General features: G+C 33.8%; 1 protein-coding gene across 1 annotated transcript; it reads left to right on the plus strand.

Annotated features, from left to right (window-relative positions):
* Window positions 1–1,197: 1,197 nt before the first annotated feature.
* LOC131052796 (uncharacterized) lies at window positions 1,198–2,092 on the plus strand. Its single transcript, XM_057987422.2, has one exon. The coding sequence runs from the start codon at window positions 1,284–1,286 to the stop codon at window positions 1,776–1,778; it is 495 nt and encodes a 164-aa protein (XP_057843405.2). The 5' UTR covers window positions 1,198–1,283; the 3' UTR covers window positions 1,779–2,092.
* The last annotated feature ends 14,903 nt before the right edge of the window (window positions 2,093–16,995 follow it).

Genomic DNA, 16,995 nt, shown 5'->3' on the forward strand with positions numbered 1-16,995 from the left:
TACAAGAAATAAAAAATAAAAACCACCACTTCAAAAATTCTTAGATGTTCACAACACTTAGCTTTCTTGTGAATTTACCTAATTTGATCACCTTAATATTGACTACTTCAAGAAATATGACACATTTAACCATGTATATACCCTTCAATATTAGGGAAACTTTCTCGTCTCTAATCTTCTTATTATCTTATAACTTATTGATTGGGACATGCTAATTTATGATAGTAATGGTAAAAATTCTAGAAGATCGGAAGAAGTGAATATTTTGTAAAAATAATTTGTTATTTTATTTTTAAAATATTGTTTAAAATTATAATGTTTAATGAAAAGATTATAAAAATCAAGTATTATTAATTGTAAAATTTTTTCTAAAATATGAAGATCAAATTTAATGGGATGGTTTTTTTTCATACATTACATCCAAATTAAAAAGACAATGATATATTCAATATTACAATACATATTGTAATATATTTATATTTAAGTTTAAAATTGTAGAATAATATTTTAGAGTCATATTTTTTTAATTTTTAAATAATTTAATATAATTTATTAATGACAATTTCATAAAGACACAATATAATGGTTAAATCACGACGTTATGGTTTTTGTCACTAAATTTCAAATCTTTAGATGTTATTGTGAGTGTTCATGTTGGATGAGATCCCCCATTTTTAACTTCATTTATTTTAACTCGAATAAAAAACATTAGGGGAAGTGTACGAGTAGTCATTTAGCTAACTTCGCACACCCACAGATCTTAAACACGATTTCAAAGTGTCGCCTAATACCTACTTAAAGATGGCCCAATAACCATACAGTTTAAATTGCCTATAATTATATACAAATACAATAATTACATATAACGGCTACAAATGCTCTTCCCTTAACCACAATTTAAAAATTAAAAAAAATTAATTAAGAGATCTATACCGTATAAGAAAATTATGGAAAATAAATTTTTGTTCGGTCTCTCAATTGGCCGATAGAAAAATCTGGTCACTATTTCAGAACGATTTAATCAGCGTGTGAATTACGTATTAATTTAACCTCAAACCTCCTTCAACTCACGACTGTTTCCTCTCTACACTCCTTCATGACTATAGTGCGGAAGCTTCTCATCTTACCTTTTGCCTATAAAACACAACATAAGCTACTTTTTCGATTGGCCAAAACCCAAACTAAACAGATCGAGAAAACTCATCTGCATAGCCTTTCTTTCTCTGTTTTCAAAGCTTGTGTTTTCATTGAATTTCTTCCTCTGTTTTCATTGAATATCTGTAATGGGTAACTGCTTGCGATCCAGTGTAGGTGGAGAGAGAGGAGATCAGATGATCAAAGTGATGAAAGTGGATGGAAAGATTTTGGAATACAGTCCTCCTCTCCTGGTCAGAGATCTTCTCACTGAAAAAGATTATGGGCGAAATTATATGCTTGCTCACCCACAAAATGTTAGGGATGCTCTGCCCCAGGACTATAAATTGAAGGGCGGTGAGCTTTACTACCTCATTCCTTCCCATCTTGAAGATGAGAGCAGCTTTAATGGAGGAGGAATGAAGGAAAGAGGGGTGAAGGGAGAAAAGGGTATGAAGATCAAAATTATGGTGTCAAAAACAGAGCTCAAGGCTTTGCTTTCAGATGGGTGTGTGAAGGAGAAATGGGTGGAAGACTTTTTGCTGAAGCAGCTTGAGGTCAAGTTCCTGCAACTTCAACAGAAAGCTTGTGTTGCAAGGGGAAAATGGAGGCCGGCTTTAGAAAAGATTCCAGAGACTAACTGAGAAATAAGAAAGGATAAAAAGAAAAAAAATCTTTTATAATTCAATGGACTGTGCATCATAGATCTGCGGATGGCTTATAACAAGATGAACTAAGAGATTTAATGGAAAGAATTTTGTTGGGCTTGCTAATTTTTGGTTTTTCTTTTTGAACTGTAAAGAAATCCTGTATCAATCTTAAAGCAATTCAGTGATCTAGATCATCTCATCATTCACTTGTACATTTTCTTCTTTTCTGATGAGAGATTTTTACAATAGATCTTACTTATGGCATTGGAATACCTTATACTCAGTGAGACTTGATGCTCTGTATTTTCAAACCCATTTTACTTGTTCATATTTTCTCCTTCAATCCTTTGAGGTTTGGCAGTATCTCTCATATCATCAAATTTTGATATCTCCTCGGGGATTGATTTAGTAATAGGATCATCTTTATTTGATTAAGGCACTGGATAATACATTTAATTTGGTTTTTTTTGGTTGGAAATGAAAATTTATGTATTAGAAATTCAGAATTGATTCTATGACTAAAAAGTTTTAACATTTTTATGTTTATGTTAGCTTGTGGCAGCTTGCTGCTCCTTTTTCACTATTTTGTTCGCTGTCTGGTGACAGCTTGTGTAGTTTGATGTTAGATTTATTGCTGTTTTTGCGCCTTTTTTTCCCTGATCATTGTAATTTCTTTTCAGCTTTTTCATTTGGAAAAAAAGGGTACGGCATTCCATAATAATAGTTTAATATATATGATTTAACATGTTTAATGTTAGGATGTTACAATAGAAATGACTCTCCAATTAATATAAATGTTGACTAATTATAGAATATATTTATTTTTAACTGATTATATTATTATATTTTTAGTATCTTTAAATATCTTATTTCAAAATCCTTTCTTAATATGATTCAATATTTCTAGTTGATATCAGTTATGTATATTTTATTTGATGTTCTTGTATGTTATTGGATTATATTACTTCCACTTAAACATTTAATAGTTGAAATGTTATAATCTGAAATATTAAATAGAAATTTTTATATAAAAAGATCATTTTTTTTTCTTTTATTTAAAAAAAATAAAATTTATATAGTTTCAAATACATTCATGTTATATGCACATGTATACGTTCTAACAAGGTGAAAAAGTTTGGCGTTATATTATCTCAAATTTGAAAATTAAAATCAAAATTATGTTCAAATTGAAATCTAGAAACCATATAAACTACAAGAATCCATGCTTAATGTATATGCAAATATATGTTACATTAATTTTATTATTTTTACATTTACAAATCTTATAAACTTAGCAATGTACTTTTTTTTTTTGAAAAATATTTCTAATAAAAAATAGCTTAAACTCTTAGACTATAATAATCCATCTTATTGACCATCAAGTGATCCACTATAATACATTACCATAACAATTTTTTGCTATATCAAAGACAATGATGCCATTCTTAAACAAATATATTGCTTAATGTATTTTGTTTTAACTTAATCTTAACAATTCAATTTCTTTTCAATTTACTATAAATGTATTTCCAAACAAATAAAGTACAATACATTGTAACATAACCTGCAACTATGATTTTATTTTATAAATTCCAAATAGACTTAAATAAAATATGTACAACACTCAATTTACAAAAAAACTAATAATAATACATATACTTCATACTACATGCAAAATAATAATGCATGTATTCCATACTACATGCACACCACCCTTTTAGACATTACATAGTATTTTATATAAAACTTTGGGCCCAATCTCCCTAGTTTATTAGGGGTTATTTTAAAATTTTTTCTTTACTTACCCCGTTTCAACATCTTTATTTAAAAGTTACATATTGATAAAAGAATTAGCCATTTAATTGTTATAAATTTTTTATATTAATAACAAAAACAATCATTGAATTACAAAAAAATATACAAGTATTAATATTTTCATCCACTCTAAGTTTTGATACATAATATGAAAAATCACATAAGATATATTGATTCATTGTAGTGGACTTTCCAAGATTTCTATATAAATTTTCAAGATGTCATTTATTAATGTACACCTTGAAGAAGACATCACTTGAGAACTTAATTGTCCAATTTCAATCTCTTATGCCATCTTGCACACTCACTCCACATAGCTTAAGTTCCTTCCCATACAAAGAGGTTCAACCAAGTATACAGTTGGGGGAAGAGATCTTTAGTAATTTCATATACATTCACTCACAATATTATAAGAAATTATGTTTTAACATGTAAGACATATGATAAATTTTAGTTCATTTCAACTCTATATAAAGACTAGTTACACAACTAATTTATTGAATTATAACTATATTGACTTATAGGATAGTACTTATACTACCATGTTAACTATCTAAGATAACAAGTTTGTATTTCTTAAAAATTTATAGTCAACTCTTATTTTTTAAATACTAGTTATTCCTTGGTTCATATTGTTGATCTTTGTAAGAACATAAATTGTATACCTTTAGTGTTTTTCCTAGCGTACCCATTTGACACTTTTCTACCCTCTCTATTTACTTTATTCTCCATTAATGTGTCATTTTAAATACCCTCTTCATCTATATTGATCCCTTTGTAGGAACTATTCCTTATTTCTTGTTCCCCTTTCTCTTTCATGTTTCTCTAACCATTCTTATATTTGTAATTACACTTAAGCTACTCATGTTTTCATTTTCAATTTGGTGACTCTAAACACTAAATGCTTATAGTTATTCAAATATGAACTCTCATGCAAATCTATGACAACATGGGAAGCTTACACACATGAGACATGGTTTGCAAGATAACTTGTAAGATTTTAAAAACTAAATCATGATTAGATTTTAAATAAACTCTCCTCAAACAAAAAAGATAATTGAATACTATGAAATATTCACTCAGTCAATGACATATATTTGCATAATCATACTTAAAAAAGTGATGCAGGAGCACCGAAGTAATTCAAACCGACACCTTGGATTTGATCCTGATGAGACATCGATCCTAGTATTGGCCTGGTATTGGTGTGCTCTTATTGGTTGGTTTTGCAGTGCATGGAACAAAGATGAATCAGGTTGCGGGTGGTTTCCATAACTTGTGGATCATTGAGTGATGTTGTTATTGGGCCTTATCCGATGTTCCCGGAGGACTGCGTAAGTTTTATGCATTTGAAGATGTTCTTGGTGATTTGGGACAACATGTTATTGTTTGCACATTTCATCATGAACTGGTTGGTCTTTGGCCGACTTGATCGAGTTGTTATTGCTTGCAGATGATATAAAGGGAAAGCTTAGAGATTCATTTTGAAGGACAAAGGTCAAAGAAAGTAGAGACCGAGCGAAGATGTACTTTTTGGAAAGATTCTGGTATGGGGGATTGAAGTCCGGATCACTGCAGAATAGTGCAGACTGTTACCAGAGGCCTATTTGTTGAGCAGAAGATCTGCAGATCTTAGATTTGTGTTGCATGGATTGTTCTGTAATCCTGGGTTGTGGTCCAACATGTGTAGCTGCTGAAGGCTTATGTAATTCTTTAAATGATTGTAATGATGGATTTATTTGTTACCGGTTATATTGTGTGTTTCTTCTACCAGTTAGGGTTGCTTGATGGTTATATCTTGTGATTTGTTACTGGTTGCTGGTATCTTGCATAGTGTTTTGTGTTATGCCAGCATCTTGCATAGTGTTTTATGTTATGAGATGCAAGGTGGGGATGTCCTTCATTGGATCTCCCTACCTTGACTGTGTTAAGTGGTATCAGAGTTGGTTTATGAACGTTGATCAAAGAAGATCTGGTTATGTACCGCTTGGTTGAAAAGGAAGTTGAGGCAGCTTGTAGACTTGTTCAGATTGTCGAACGTGAGGCAGTGCAAGGCTTGCAAGTAGACCGCCGAACCTAGAGCTTGAGCTTGAGGCAGATAGTGGGTGGATACTTGAATAGATCACCGAACCGAGGTAGGCTACAGGATGGACCGATAGATCGTCGAGGAGAGGCAACCTGAATATGTAGTCAGACCGCCAAATCCTTGAGGTAGTTGCAAGTACCTACTGACAGATCACCGAACCAGATCAAGTGATGGGACTCACTTTTCAATTAACTCCCATAGTCTGATGCAAGAGCACCAGAGCAATTCAAACCGACACCTTAGATTTGATCCCAGTGAGACATCGATCCTGATATTGGCCTGATATTGGTGTACTCTTACCAGTTGGTTTTGCAGTGTATGGAATATAGATGAATGAGGTTGCAGGTGGTTTCCATAACTTGCGGATCGTTGAGCGATGTTGTTATTGGGCCTTGTTCGATGTTCCCAGAGGACTGCGTGAATTTTTATGCATTTAAAGATGTTCTTGGTGATTTAGGCCAACATATTATCATTTGCATGTTTCATCATGAACCGGTTAGTCTTTGGTCGACTTGATCGTGTTTTTATTTCTTGCGGATGGTATAAAGGGAAAGTTTAGAGATTCATTTTGAAGGACAAAGGTCAAAGAAAGTAGAGACTGAGCGAAGATGTTGTTGGTATTTTGGTTATGTTGATATGGTTTTGTCATTGATGGCAACACCTATTAACACTTATCAACTCTGGCACTTTGGAGAATTGGCAATGTTCACTGGCAAGTAAGCGACTTTATGCACAATCACCGGTATTTGGTTCATCGACAGGATATAATGTTCACCGACACTTGGAATGACATGTAAAACACTTGGTTATGTTGAAGACATCACTTGGACACTTCGTCTTGGAGATTTGTTCATTGGTATATTCCAGTTTGCATATTTGTTGTTACCGACAAATAGGTCCAGAATACACACCGATAGGCTTATCTATTCCAGATCAGCACGACACACTTTGGAGATGATTTATTATTGTTGTAAATGCATTAAGTCGACATGTTGTATCGGTTATTGCATCAGTCATTGATTTACTTGTAAATTGTTTTTATTGTAATATACTTTAGAGCCGACCTACTAAAATTGGTCTTAGGTTATGGTATAAATGTAAGATCTTATTTGTAAGATCAATATGCGAATGTTTGAAGGATTATAATTCGGTATATGCGAGAACAAGAAGAGCTATACACGCTGACATCATTTGAAGGTTGAAGGAAGGTTTTTGTGAAGGCAATCAGAACTACACCGGTACTGAATCCAACATATGAAGATGCTATTTTGAGCAATACATCTTTATTGGATCTAACCATCCAATTGTAGTCAGTCTGACTCCCATTTGTGTTTGAGCAGTGAGCTCTAGGTGCTTGGCCTTTCTGCATGTGCAAACCCCATTTGTATACACATACTATCTGTAGTAGTATCATCTGATTGTGGGTAAGGTTTCCCACTGTGGTTTTTACCCTTACAGGGTTTCCACGTACAAATATTGGTGTTATGTGTTGTGGATGTTATTGTCCTTTTGTTTCATGCATTAATCTTTACTGGTACTGCAATTAACTAATAAACTGTCTACCAACAATAAAGTTTGGTTTACCAGTATTAAGCATTAAGGTTGGTTAAGTTGTTTTTGGTTTAAATTTATTAGACAACTGATTCACCCCCCCCTCTCAGTTATCTCCGGGACCTAACAATTGGTATCAGAGCATAGTCCTCTTTTTGTAGAAGTTTAACAACTTAAGGAGATCCAATGTCTTCTAACTATTTCAGGAAGGACAGTCCTAAACTTGATGGAACCAACTATGGCATATGGAAGATCAGAATGGAGACACATCTGAATTGCATTCAAAAGGACATCTGGGAAGTTGCAAAGAATGGCTATACTACTCCTAGTCAGAATGAGCCTAATCCACCTAGCTTGGCTAAAGACGAGGAAAATGATTGCAAAGGAAGAGAAGCACTTTTGAGCGCATTATCAGATTAGCAAATCACAGGATTATCAGATAGGTCTATTGCTAAAGCTATTTGGGATCATTTGGAAACACTGAATGAAGGAGATTCCACTGTCAAAATTGTAAAACTTGAAAGCTTCCGAGTCAAGTATGAAAATTTGAAAATGGAAGAAGATGAAAGGATTTTTGCTTTTATGGAAAGAGTAAATGAAATTGTTTTGGGTATTAAATGTTGTGGGGGAACCTTAAGTGAAGATGAAATTGTTTCAAAAGTTTTAAGAGGATTGCCATGGGCATACAAAATGAAAGTTACTGCTATAAATGAGTTAAGAACAATGCCTAATACATCAGTAACTAGAGATACATTGATTGGAAAACTTTCAGCTTTTGAAATTGAGGAATTTGGTCCAGTTGCTACTATAAAGATAGATTTAGCTTTTAAGGCATCAACATCATCTGCACCATCTTTTGACAAGTATGATTGGAAATCCTTTTATGCAAGATAACTTGAACAGAGCAGGAGAGAAAATGAAGAACTTGAAGATTTTGAAGCACTATTTGCAAGGAAAATGCCTAAAGGTCTAGTTGGAAGTAAGTATAAAGGTAAAACACCCTTTAAATGTTTTAACTGTAATAAGATTGGTCATATGGCTTCAAGATGCCCTGATAGACATGCAAGATTAAGAGAAGAAGCTAGAAGAACATACAAGCCTAACCATGAATATCAGAGATACAAATTTAAGAAGAATAAAGATAAATCTTGTTATCTTGCTGATGAAGGAGTCACTGATGATTCTGATGAGAATCTGGCAGACAATGGATGGGTCTTTGTTGCTATAACAAAAGATCAACCGACACCTACTGTTCAACCAGAAGAGCAGGCCCTGGCAGCTAAAATTGAAGATAAGGATGAATGGATCATTGATTCAGGATGTTCACATCATATGACTGGTGATAAAAGTAAATTCTTGACTTTTCAGGAATATAATGGAGGTCTAGCAAGATTTGGAGATGATAAAACTTGTTTGATCAAAGGAAAAGGTACTATATCTCTTGATGGTAAGCATAATACTGACAATGTTTACTATGTTGAAGGTTTAAAGCACAATCTTTTGAGTGTTGGACAATTAGTTGAGAAAGGATTTCAGTTACAATTCAAGAATGGGAAATGCCAAATCAAGAACAAAACTGGTTTGGAAATTGTAACCGGTAATCAAACTAGAGGTAACATCTTTCATTTAAATAACAATGAAAAGACATGCTTGATTGCATATATTGATGAAAGTTGGCTATGGCATAAGAGACTCTGTCATGTAAATTTTGATTGCATAGTGAAATTCAGTACTACTAAGGCAGTTAGAGATTTACCTAAGATTGTTAAACCTCACAATTTGGTATGTAAGGAATGTCAACAAGTTAGAGCATCTTTTAAAAGTATTCCAGAAAAATCCAATAATGCTCTTAACTTAATTCATATTGATTTATGTGGTCCAGATAGAACTAAAAGTTTACAAGGTGATAGATATTTCATGCTAATCATTGATGACTATTCTAGAATGTGTTGGGTTACTTTCCTCAGAGAAAAATCAGAAGCACTTGGGAAATTCAAACTAGTCAAGGAAATGGTAGAAAATGAAACCGGTAAGAAAATCAAATGTCTGATATCAAATCAAGGAGGTGAATTCACATCTAAGGAATTTAATACATTTTGTGAAGTAAATGGAATCAGAAGATAGTTATTAGCACCACAGACACCACAATAGAATGGAGTTGTAGAAAGGAAAAACAAAACTATCTTGGATGCAGCTAGAAGTATGTTATCTGAAGCAAATCTACCACATGTATATTGGAGAGAGGCAGTAAGCACAACAGTCTACACATTCAACAAATTTCACATCAAAGGTGAAACCGGTAAGACCCCTCATGAACTATGGTTTGGTATTACTCCTGCTCTTAAAAATTTCAGAATATTTGGAAGTAAATGCTATATTAGAAGAGATGAGTATATTGGCAAATTTGTTCCTAGAAGTGATGAAGGAATATTTCTTGGTTATTCTTCTAAGAGCAAGGCATATAGATGTTTTAACAAGAGATTACAGAAAATTGTTGAAAGTACAAATGTGAAGATTGATGAACAGTTTAGAGGAACTTCAAAGTATATAGACTCTGAACTGGCAACAGAGATACTGACAAATGAACCTACATTGAACCCACTGATATAGAATGAAGATCCATTTATACCGATATCTGAAAATTCCACTGTAACTGAGAAACAACAACAAATGAAGACACCTCAGTATGTAAGGTTGAAACACTCTGAAGATCAGATAATTGGGAACAAATATCAAGGAGTTATGACAAGAGGAAGACTGGCAAATGAAGAGGTATGTCTTATTTCTCAAATTGAACCATCATCAAATAATGAGGCATGTGAAGATAAACAATGGATTAAAGCTATGGAAGAAGAATTAGAACAAAATGGGTATTTAGAAACAAACTTAATGAAGATGGTAAGGTAATCAGAAATAAAGCAAGACTAGTGTGTAAGGGATATTCTCAGAAAGAAGGAATTGATTATAATGAAACCTTTGCATCGATATCTAGAATTGAGGCAGTCAGATTATTCTTAGCTTTTGCTGCACACAAGAACTACAAAGTATATTAAATGGATATTAAATGTGCATTTCTGAATGGAGATCTTGAAGAAGAAGTTTACATTGAGCAGCCTGATGGATTTTCTTTGATGAATAACAAAGATATGGTTTGTAGGTTAAGGAAAGCTTTGTATGGGTTGAAGCAAGCTCCAAGAGCTTGGTATGCTAGATTGGATAAATATCTTTTGAAGATTGGTTTTTCTAAAGGTAATGCTAACAACAACTTAGACTATAAAGTGACTAATGATGACATCTTGGTTATAGAAGTTTTTGTTGATGATATAATCTTTTGAGGAGAAGATGGATTATGTAAAGACTTTTCTATTGAAATGCAACAAGAATTTGAAATGTCTGTGATTGGAGAGATAAAATTATTTTTAGGATTACAGATCTCACAGACTGATAAAGGTATATTCTTGAGTCAATCTAAGTACTTGAAGGAGTTACTAAAGAAATTTGGGATGGAGAACTCTAAACCGGTAAGCACACCTATGACTACAAATGACAAATTATCACTAAGGGATGAATCTACACCTATTAATCTGACTAGGTACAAATCTATCATAGGAGGCCTACAATATTTGACACAAAAAGACCTGATATTATGAATGCAGTATGTATTGTTTCAAGATTTCAGAGTAATCCTAAAGAAAATCATGAATCAACAGTAAAAAGGATTTTCCGGTACTTACAAGGCACTACAAATCTTGGCTTATGGTATCCTAGAGATGAAAACTTTGAATTGTGTGCATACACAGATGCAAATTGGGCAAGAGATGTGGATGACAGAAAAAGCACCACCGACGGAGCATTTTTTCTTGGAAGCAGATTAATTTCTTGGATGAGTAAGAAGCAAAGTTGCACATCTTTATCAACAACTGAATCAAAATATGTTGCAGCAACAACTAATTGTACACAGGTATTATGGCTTAAACAAATGTTGAAAGACATAAAGGTAAAATGCAAGGAACCTATAACTATCTATTGTGATAACACTGTAGCAATTGATATATCTAAGAATCCAGTACTACATTCTAAAACTAAACATGTTTCTATCAAAATGATTTTTTTGAAATAGAATGTTGAAGCAAAAGAAGTAAAATTGGTTTATGTGAATACTAAAGAGCAGATTGTAGATATTTTCACTAAGCCTTTGCCTAAAGAGACTTTTGAATATCTCAGAGATCAGCTTGGGGTCATATCCCCACCAGTAGAGACTTAGACAGTTGATGTTTGTCATCAACTGACAGAACTAACGGAGAAATATTTTACCCTGAATTTGATGAGGAAAGCTACTTCTCAGGAGGAGTAGTTGGTATTTTGTATTTGAACTTGGTTTTGTATTAGCTTTGGCATTTGATGTCAAAGGGGGAGAGATTGATATGGAAAAACACAAGGAAAACACATGTTACTCTCAGGGAGAGAGATTGTTATTTTGGGAGAGATTGATTGCTCTCTGTATCTAAATTTCTGGTTATGATCTCTTTTGGGAGATTGTTGGTTTTTGGTATTTGGCATTTCTGTTTTGGCACTTTGATGGTTTTTCCATCTTGTGTTGCCATCAATGCCAAAGGGGGAGATTGTTGGTATTTTGGTTATGTTGATATGGTTTTGTCATTGATGTCAAAACCTATTAACACTTATCAACTCTGACACTTTGGAGAATTGGCAATGTTCACCAGCAAACAAGTGACTTTATGCACAATCACCGGTATCTGGTTCACCGACATGATATAATGTTCACCAACACTTGGAATGACATGGAAAATACTTGGTTATGTTGAAGACATCGTTTGGACACTTTGTCTTGGAGATTTGTTCATTGGTATATTCGAGTTTGCATATTTGCTATTACCGACAAATAGGTCCAGAAAAAGCACCGACAGGCTTATCTATTCCAGATCAACACGACATGCTTTGGAGATGATTTATTATTGCTGTAAATACATTAAGCTGACATGCTGTATCAGTTATTGCATCGGTCATTGATTTACTTGTAAATTGTTTTTATTGTAATATCCTTTAGAGCCAACCTACTAAAATTGGTCTTAGGTTATGGTATAAATGTAAGATCTTATTTGTAAGATCAATATGCGAATGTGTGAAGGATTGTAATTCAGTATATGCGAGAATAAGCAGAGCTATACACACTGACATCATTTGAAGGTTGAAGGAAGGTTTTTGTGAAGGCAATCAGAACTACACTGGTACTGAATTCAACATATGAAGATGCTATTTTGAGTAGTACATCTTTATTGGATCTAACCATCCAATTGTAGTTAGTGTGACTCCCATTTGTGTTTGAGCAGTGAGCTCTAGGCACTTGGCCTTTCTGCATGTGCAGACCCCATTTGTATACACATGCAGTAGTATCATCTGATTGTGGGTAAGGTTTCCCACCGTGGTTTTTCCCCTTACAAGGTTTCCACGTACAAATATTGGTGTTATGTGTTGTGGATGTTATTGTCCTTTTGTTTCATGCATTAATCTTTACCGGTACTACAATTAACTGATAAACTGTCTACCGACAATAAAGTTTGGTTTACTGATATTAAGAATTAAGGTTGGTTAAGTTGTTTTTGGTTTGAATTTATTAGACAACTAATTCACCCCCCCTCTCAGTTGTCTCTGGGACCTAACAGATGTAGTTTCTAGAAAGATTTTGGTCCCGAGGGGACTGAAGTTTGGATCAGTGCATAACAATGCATACTATTACCAAAAGCCTATTTGTTGAGTAGAAGATCTATAGATCTTAGATTTGTGTTGCATGGATTGTTCTGTAATCTTGGGTTGTGATCTAGAATGTGTGGCTGATAAAGGCTTATGCAATTCTTTAAATGATTGTAATGATGAATTTATTTGTTACTGGTTATATTGTGTGTTGCTTCTACTGGTTAGGGTTCCTTACCAGTTATATCTTGTGTTCTGTTGCTGGTTGTCGGTATCTTGCATAATGTTTTGTGTTATGTCGGTATCTTGCATGGTGTTTTGTGTTATGAGTTGCAAGGTGGGGATGTCCTTCATTAGATCTCACTACCTTGGCTGCATTAAGAAGATATACACCAATATATATTTTTATATAAAAAAGGATCTCAAGTGAATAAAGTAGAGGGGAAAAAGATCATGACTTCATATATTTATTTATTGGTGATACATGGTCACAAATTCACACAATACTTGAAATAATTTATGTTAGGATAACCAAATAACAACTAAGAGGGGGGGGGGGGGGGCTGCATCAGTTGTTAATAGATTATATGAATTAAAGCACTTAAAACCTTATACTGGTATAACTGATTAAGCATTAAAGCATAAATGAAAACCAGAGAATCAATACCATGCAACCATAACACATAACACCATGATTTGTACGTGGAAAACCTTAATGAGGAAAAACCATGGTGAGAAACCCTACCCATAGTCAGATGATACTTCTGCACCAAGTATATGATTACAATAGGGGTCTGTACATGCAAGAAGGCACACTACCTAGAGCGGAATGCTCATCACAATGAAGTCTCACTAACTACAAAGATGTCAACCACCTCAAGATATTTGGACTACAATCCAAAAAGAAGAACTGGCAGTGATAGCATCAAATATGCCAGATTTCATTTCTGGTTAAGCTCAATACGGGAGGTCTAAAACCTCTTACATAAACCCAACTTGATCACCTATGATCGACCAAATCCTCTGCACAAATGATTATTACAATATTCCCTCTTTTCCTATCATCTCTAATCTACAATGAGATCTTACATACATTTATACCAACCCGAGACCTAACCAATTAGGTCAGCCACATAAATGATAATACAATAGATCTATTACATAATCTTAAAATAAAATCATAACACATGTCGGCCTAAGGCCAAACAAACAACATCCAATCAATAAAACATCTTGGAAGAGTGCATTGGAGGATCCACCAACACGTTTCATGCAAACCGAGCCATAACCTAGATAACATATGACCTAAATTAGATCCACACATGCCAAACCAATGACACCAATCAGTCGAGGCACAAAAATAATCACCATCAGCATCCTGAATCCCTTCTAGAAGTTGCACAAACACCACTTATGCATTATATCAAAGATCTTCAATAAAGATTTGCTGGTGAAACCCTTACTGGACCAATAAAGAAAGCCTACTAGAACATAAGATAGAATACGATCATCAAGTCAATACCAACTGACTGAAACATACTTCAAAAGCATATGAACCATCCATACAAACATATTCCACCAACCAGATCATATCGGTGGCAATCAACTAATTATCTTCCTAATCCAATCCTCTAATTGGAAGTCGGTAAACAACCAAAATAGAAAGTGCTGATATCAATGAAAAAACATCAATGCAACACATAATCAATTCCATCATATGGCCAACAATCTCCTTCTTTGGCATTGATGACAACACTAGATGTGAAAAACATCCAAGTGCCAAGAAAATGCCAAACAAGTGTTCCCCAAAGGAATACCATCAACAATTTCCCATGAATGATATAGAACTAAAGTTCTTAACCAAATCTGAATCAAAAGGACCACATACCACCAAACTCCCCCTAAGGAATGTAATCAATAAATAGCAATGTTTTTGCACATATATTCCTCCCCCTTTGACAAAAATGCCAAAGAATCAAGCAGAATAAGTAACTCTAAAACTCAAGGCTGACTACTCCCCCTAAGTAGTAGCACTGATTCATCAATCCAAAGAAAAAGGTAGATCTGATGATGCATACCAGACTGATGGACAACTGCATCAGTTAAATTTCTACTAGAGGGGTAGAAACCCCCAATCCATCTCTCAAATACTCAAATGATTCCTGAGACAAAGGTTTAGTGAAGATGTCTACTATCTGCTCTTTAGTGTTCACATAAACCAATCTAAATTCTTTTGCTTCCACCTTTTCCTTACAAAATTATACTTGATTGATATGTTCTTAGTCTTGGAGTGAAATACTGGATTCTTTGATATGTCAATAGCTGCAGAGTTATCACAATGGATAACTACCAGATCCTTACAACTCACTTGTATATCCTTCAACATCTGCTTTAGTAAAAATCCATCTGGTTGCTCTATTAAGACTTCTTCTTCAAGTTCTCCATTAAAAATGCACACTTAACATCCATCTGACAGACCTTGTAGTTCTTATAGTCTCCATAAGAAAGAAATAGTCTAACAACTTCAATTCTAGCTACTGGTGCAAAAGTTTCACCATTATCAATTCCTTCCTTATGAGAATATCCTTTGCAGACCAATCTAGCCTTGTTTCTTACAACTTGTCCATCCTCATTCAGTTTGTTTCTAAAAACCCATTTAGTTCCAATAACATTCTTATTTTTAGGTCAAGGAGCTAAAGACCAAGTATTGTTCTTTTCTATATGATCTAATTCATCTTCCATAGCTTTCATCCAACATTCATCTTTACAAGCTTCAACTACTAATGCCGGTTCAATATGAGAAATGAAACATACCTCTTGATTTTCCAATCTTCTCCTTGTCATAACTCCCATGTTTTTGTCTCCAATGATATGATTTTCAGAATAATTTAGCCTTACATACCTTGGTGTTTTTTGATTTTTTAGGTTCTCTGTGCTGCTCTTCAGTTACAGTTGAGTTTTCTGATGATGCCGGGGTAACTGGTTTAGTATTTTGTTCTGGTACAGGCACTACCGGTTCACTTATGATCATTTCCATTGTTGGTTCACTGTCATAAGATTTAACTTGGTCTTTTTATTGCTCATCCACCTTCACATTAGCACTTTCCACAATTCTCTGCAATCTTTTGTTATAAAATCTATATGCTTTGCTTTTAGTTGAATAACTAGGAAATATTCCTTCATCACATCTAGGGTCAGAATTTCCAATGGAATCATCTCTTTTGATATAACACTTACTTCTAAAGATTATGAAATATTTAAGAGTAGGAGAATGACCAAACCATAATTCATAAGGTGTCTTACCAATATCTCCTTTGATATGAACTTTGTTGAATGTATAAACTACTGTACTTATTAATTCTCTCTAGTAGATATGAGGCAAATTAGCTTCCATCATCATATTTCTGGCTGCATCCAAAATGGTTTTGTTCTTTCTTTCCACAATGCCATTCTGCTGAGGTGTCTGGGGTGCAGATAACTGTCTCCTAATGCCATTTTTCTCATAATAACTATTGAACTCACTGGATGTGAATTCACCACTTTGATTTGATCTCCGACACTTGATTTTCATTCTTGTCTCTGTCTCAACCATAGCTTTAAAGATCTTGAATTTCTCAAAGGCTTCAGATTTATCCCTTAGAAAAGCAACCCACATCATTCTAGAATAGTCATCAATGATTAACATGAAATATCTATCACTTTGAAAGCTTCTTGTATTAGCAAGTCCACATAGGTAAGTATGAATCAAATCAAGAACATCATTAGATTTATCAGGTATTCTCTTAAAAGAAGTTCTGATTTGCTTACCCATTTGACATTCTTTACATACTGGATTATGAGGCTTCACAGTCCTAGGTAAATATCTAACTACCTTAGTTGAACTGATCTTTACAATGCAATCAAAATTTACATGACACAACCTCTTATGTCATAGACAATTTTCATCAATATGTGAAATCAAACATGTCTTTTTACTGGAGTTCAAATGAAAGATGTTACCTTTTGTCCGTGTACCGGTTGCAATCTCCAAACCTGATTTGCTATTGA

The sequence above is a fragment of the Cryptomeria japonica genome, chromosome 6 (assembly GCF_030272615.1).
Source record: "Cryptomeria japonica chromosome 6, Sugi_1.0, whole genome shotgun sequence".
NCBI classification, from domain to species: Eukaryota; Viridiplantae; Streptophyta; class Pinopsida; order Cupressales; family Cupressaceae; genus Cryptomeria; species Cryptomeria japonica.

What these genes read in the sequence shown, in the direction of transcription:
- LOC131052796 (XM_057987422.2), top strand. Translation starts at nt 1,284, where the DNA reads ATGGGTAACTGCTTGCGATCCAGTGTAGGTGGAGAGAGAGGAGATCAG.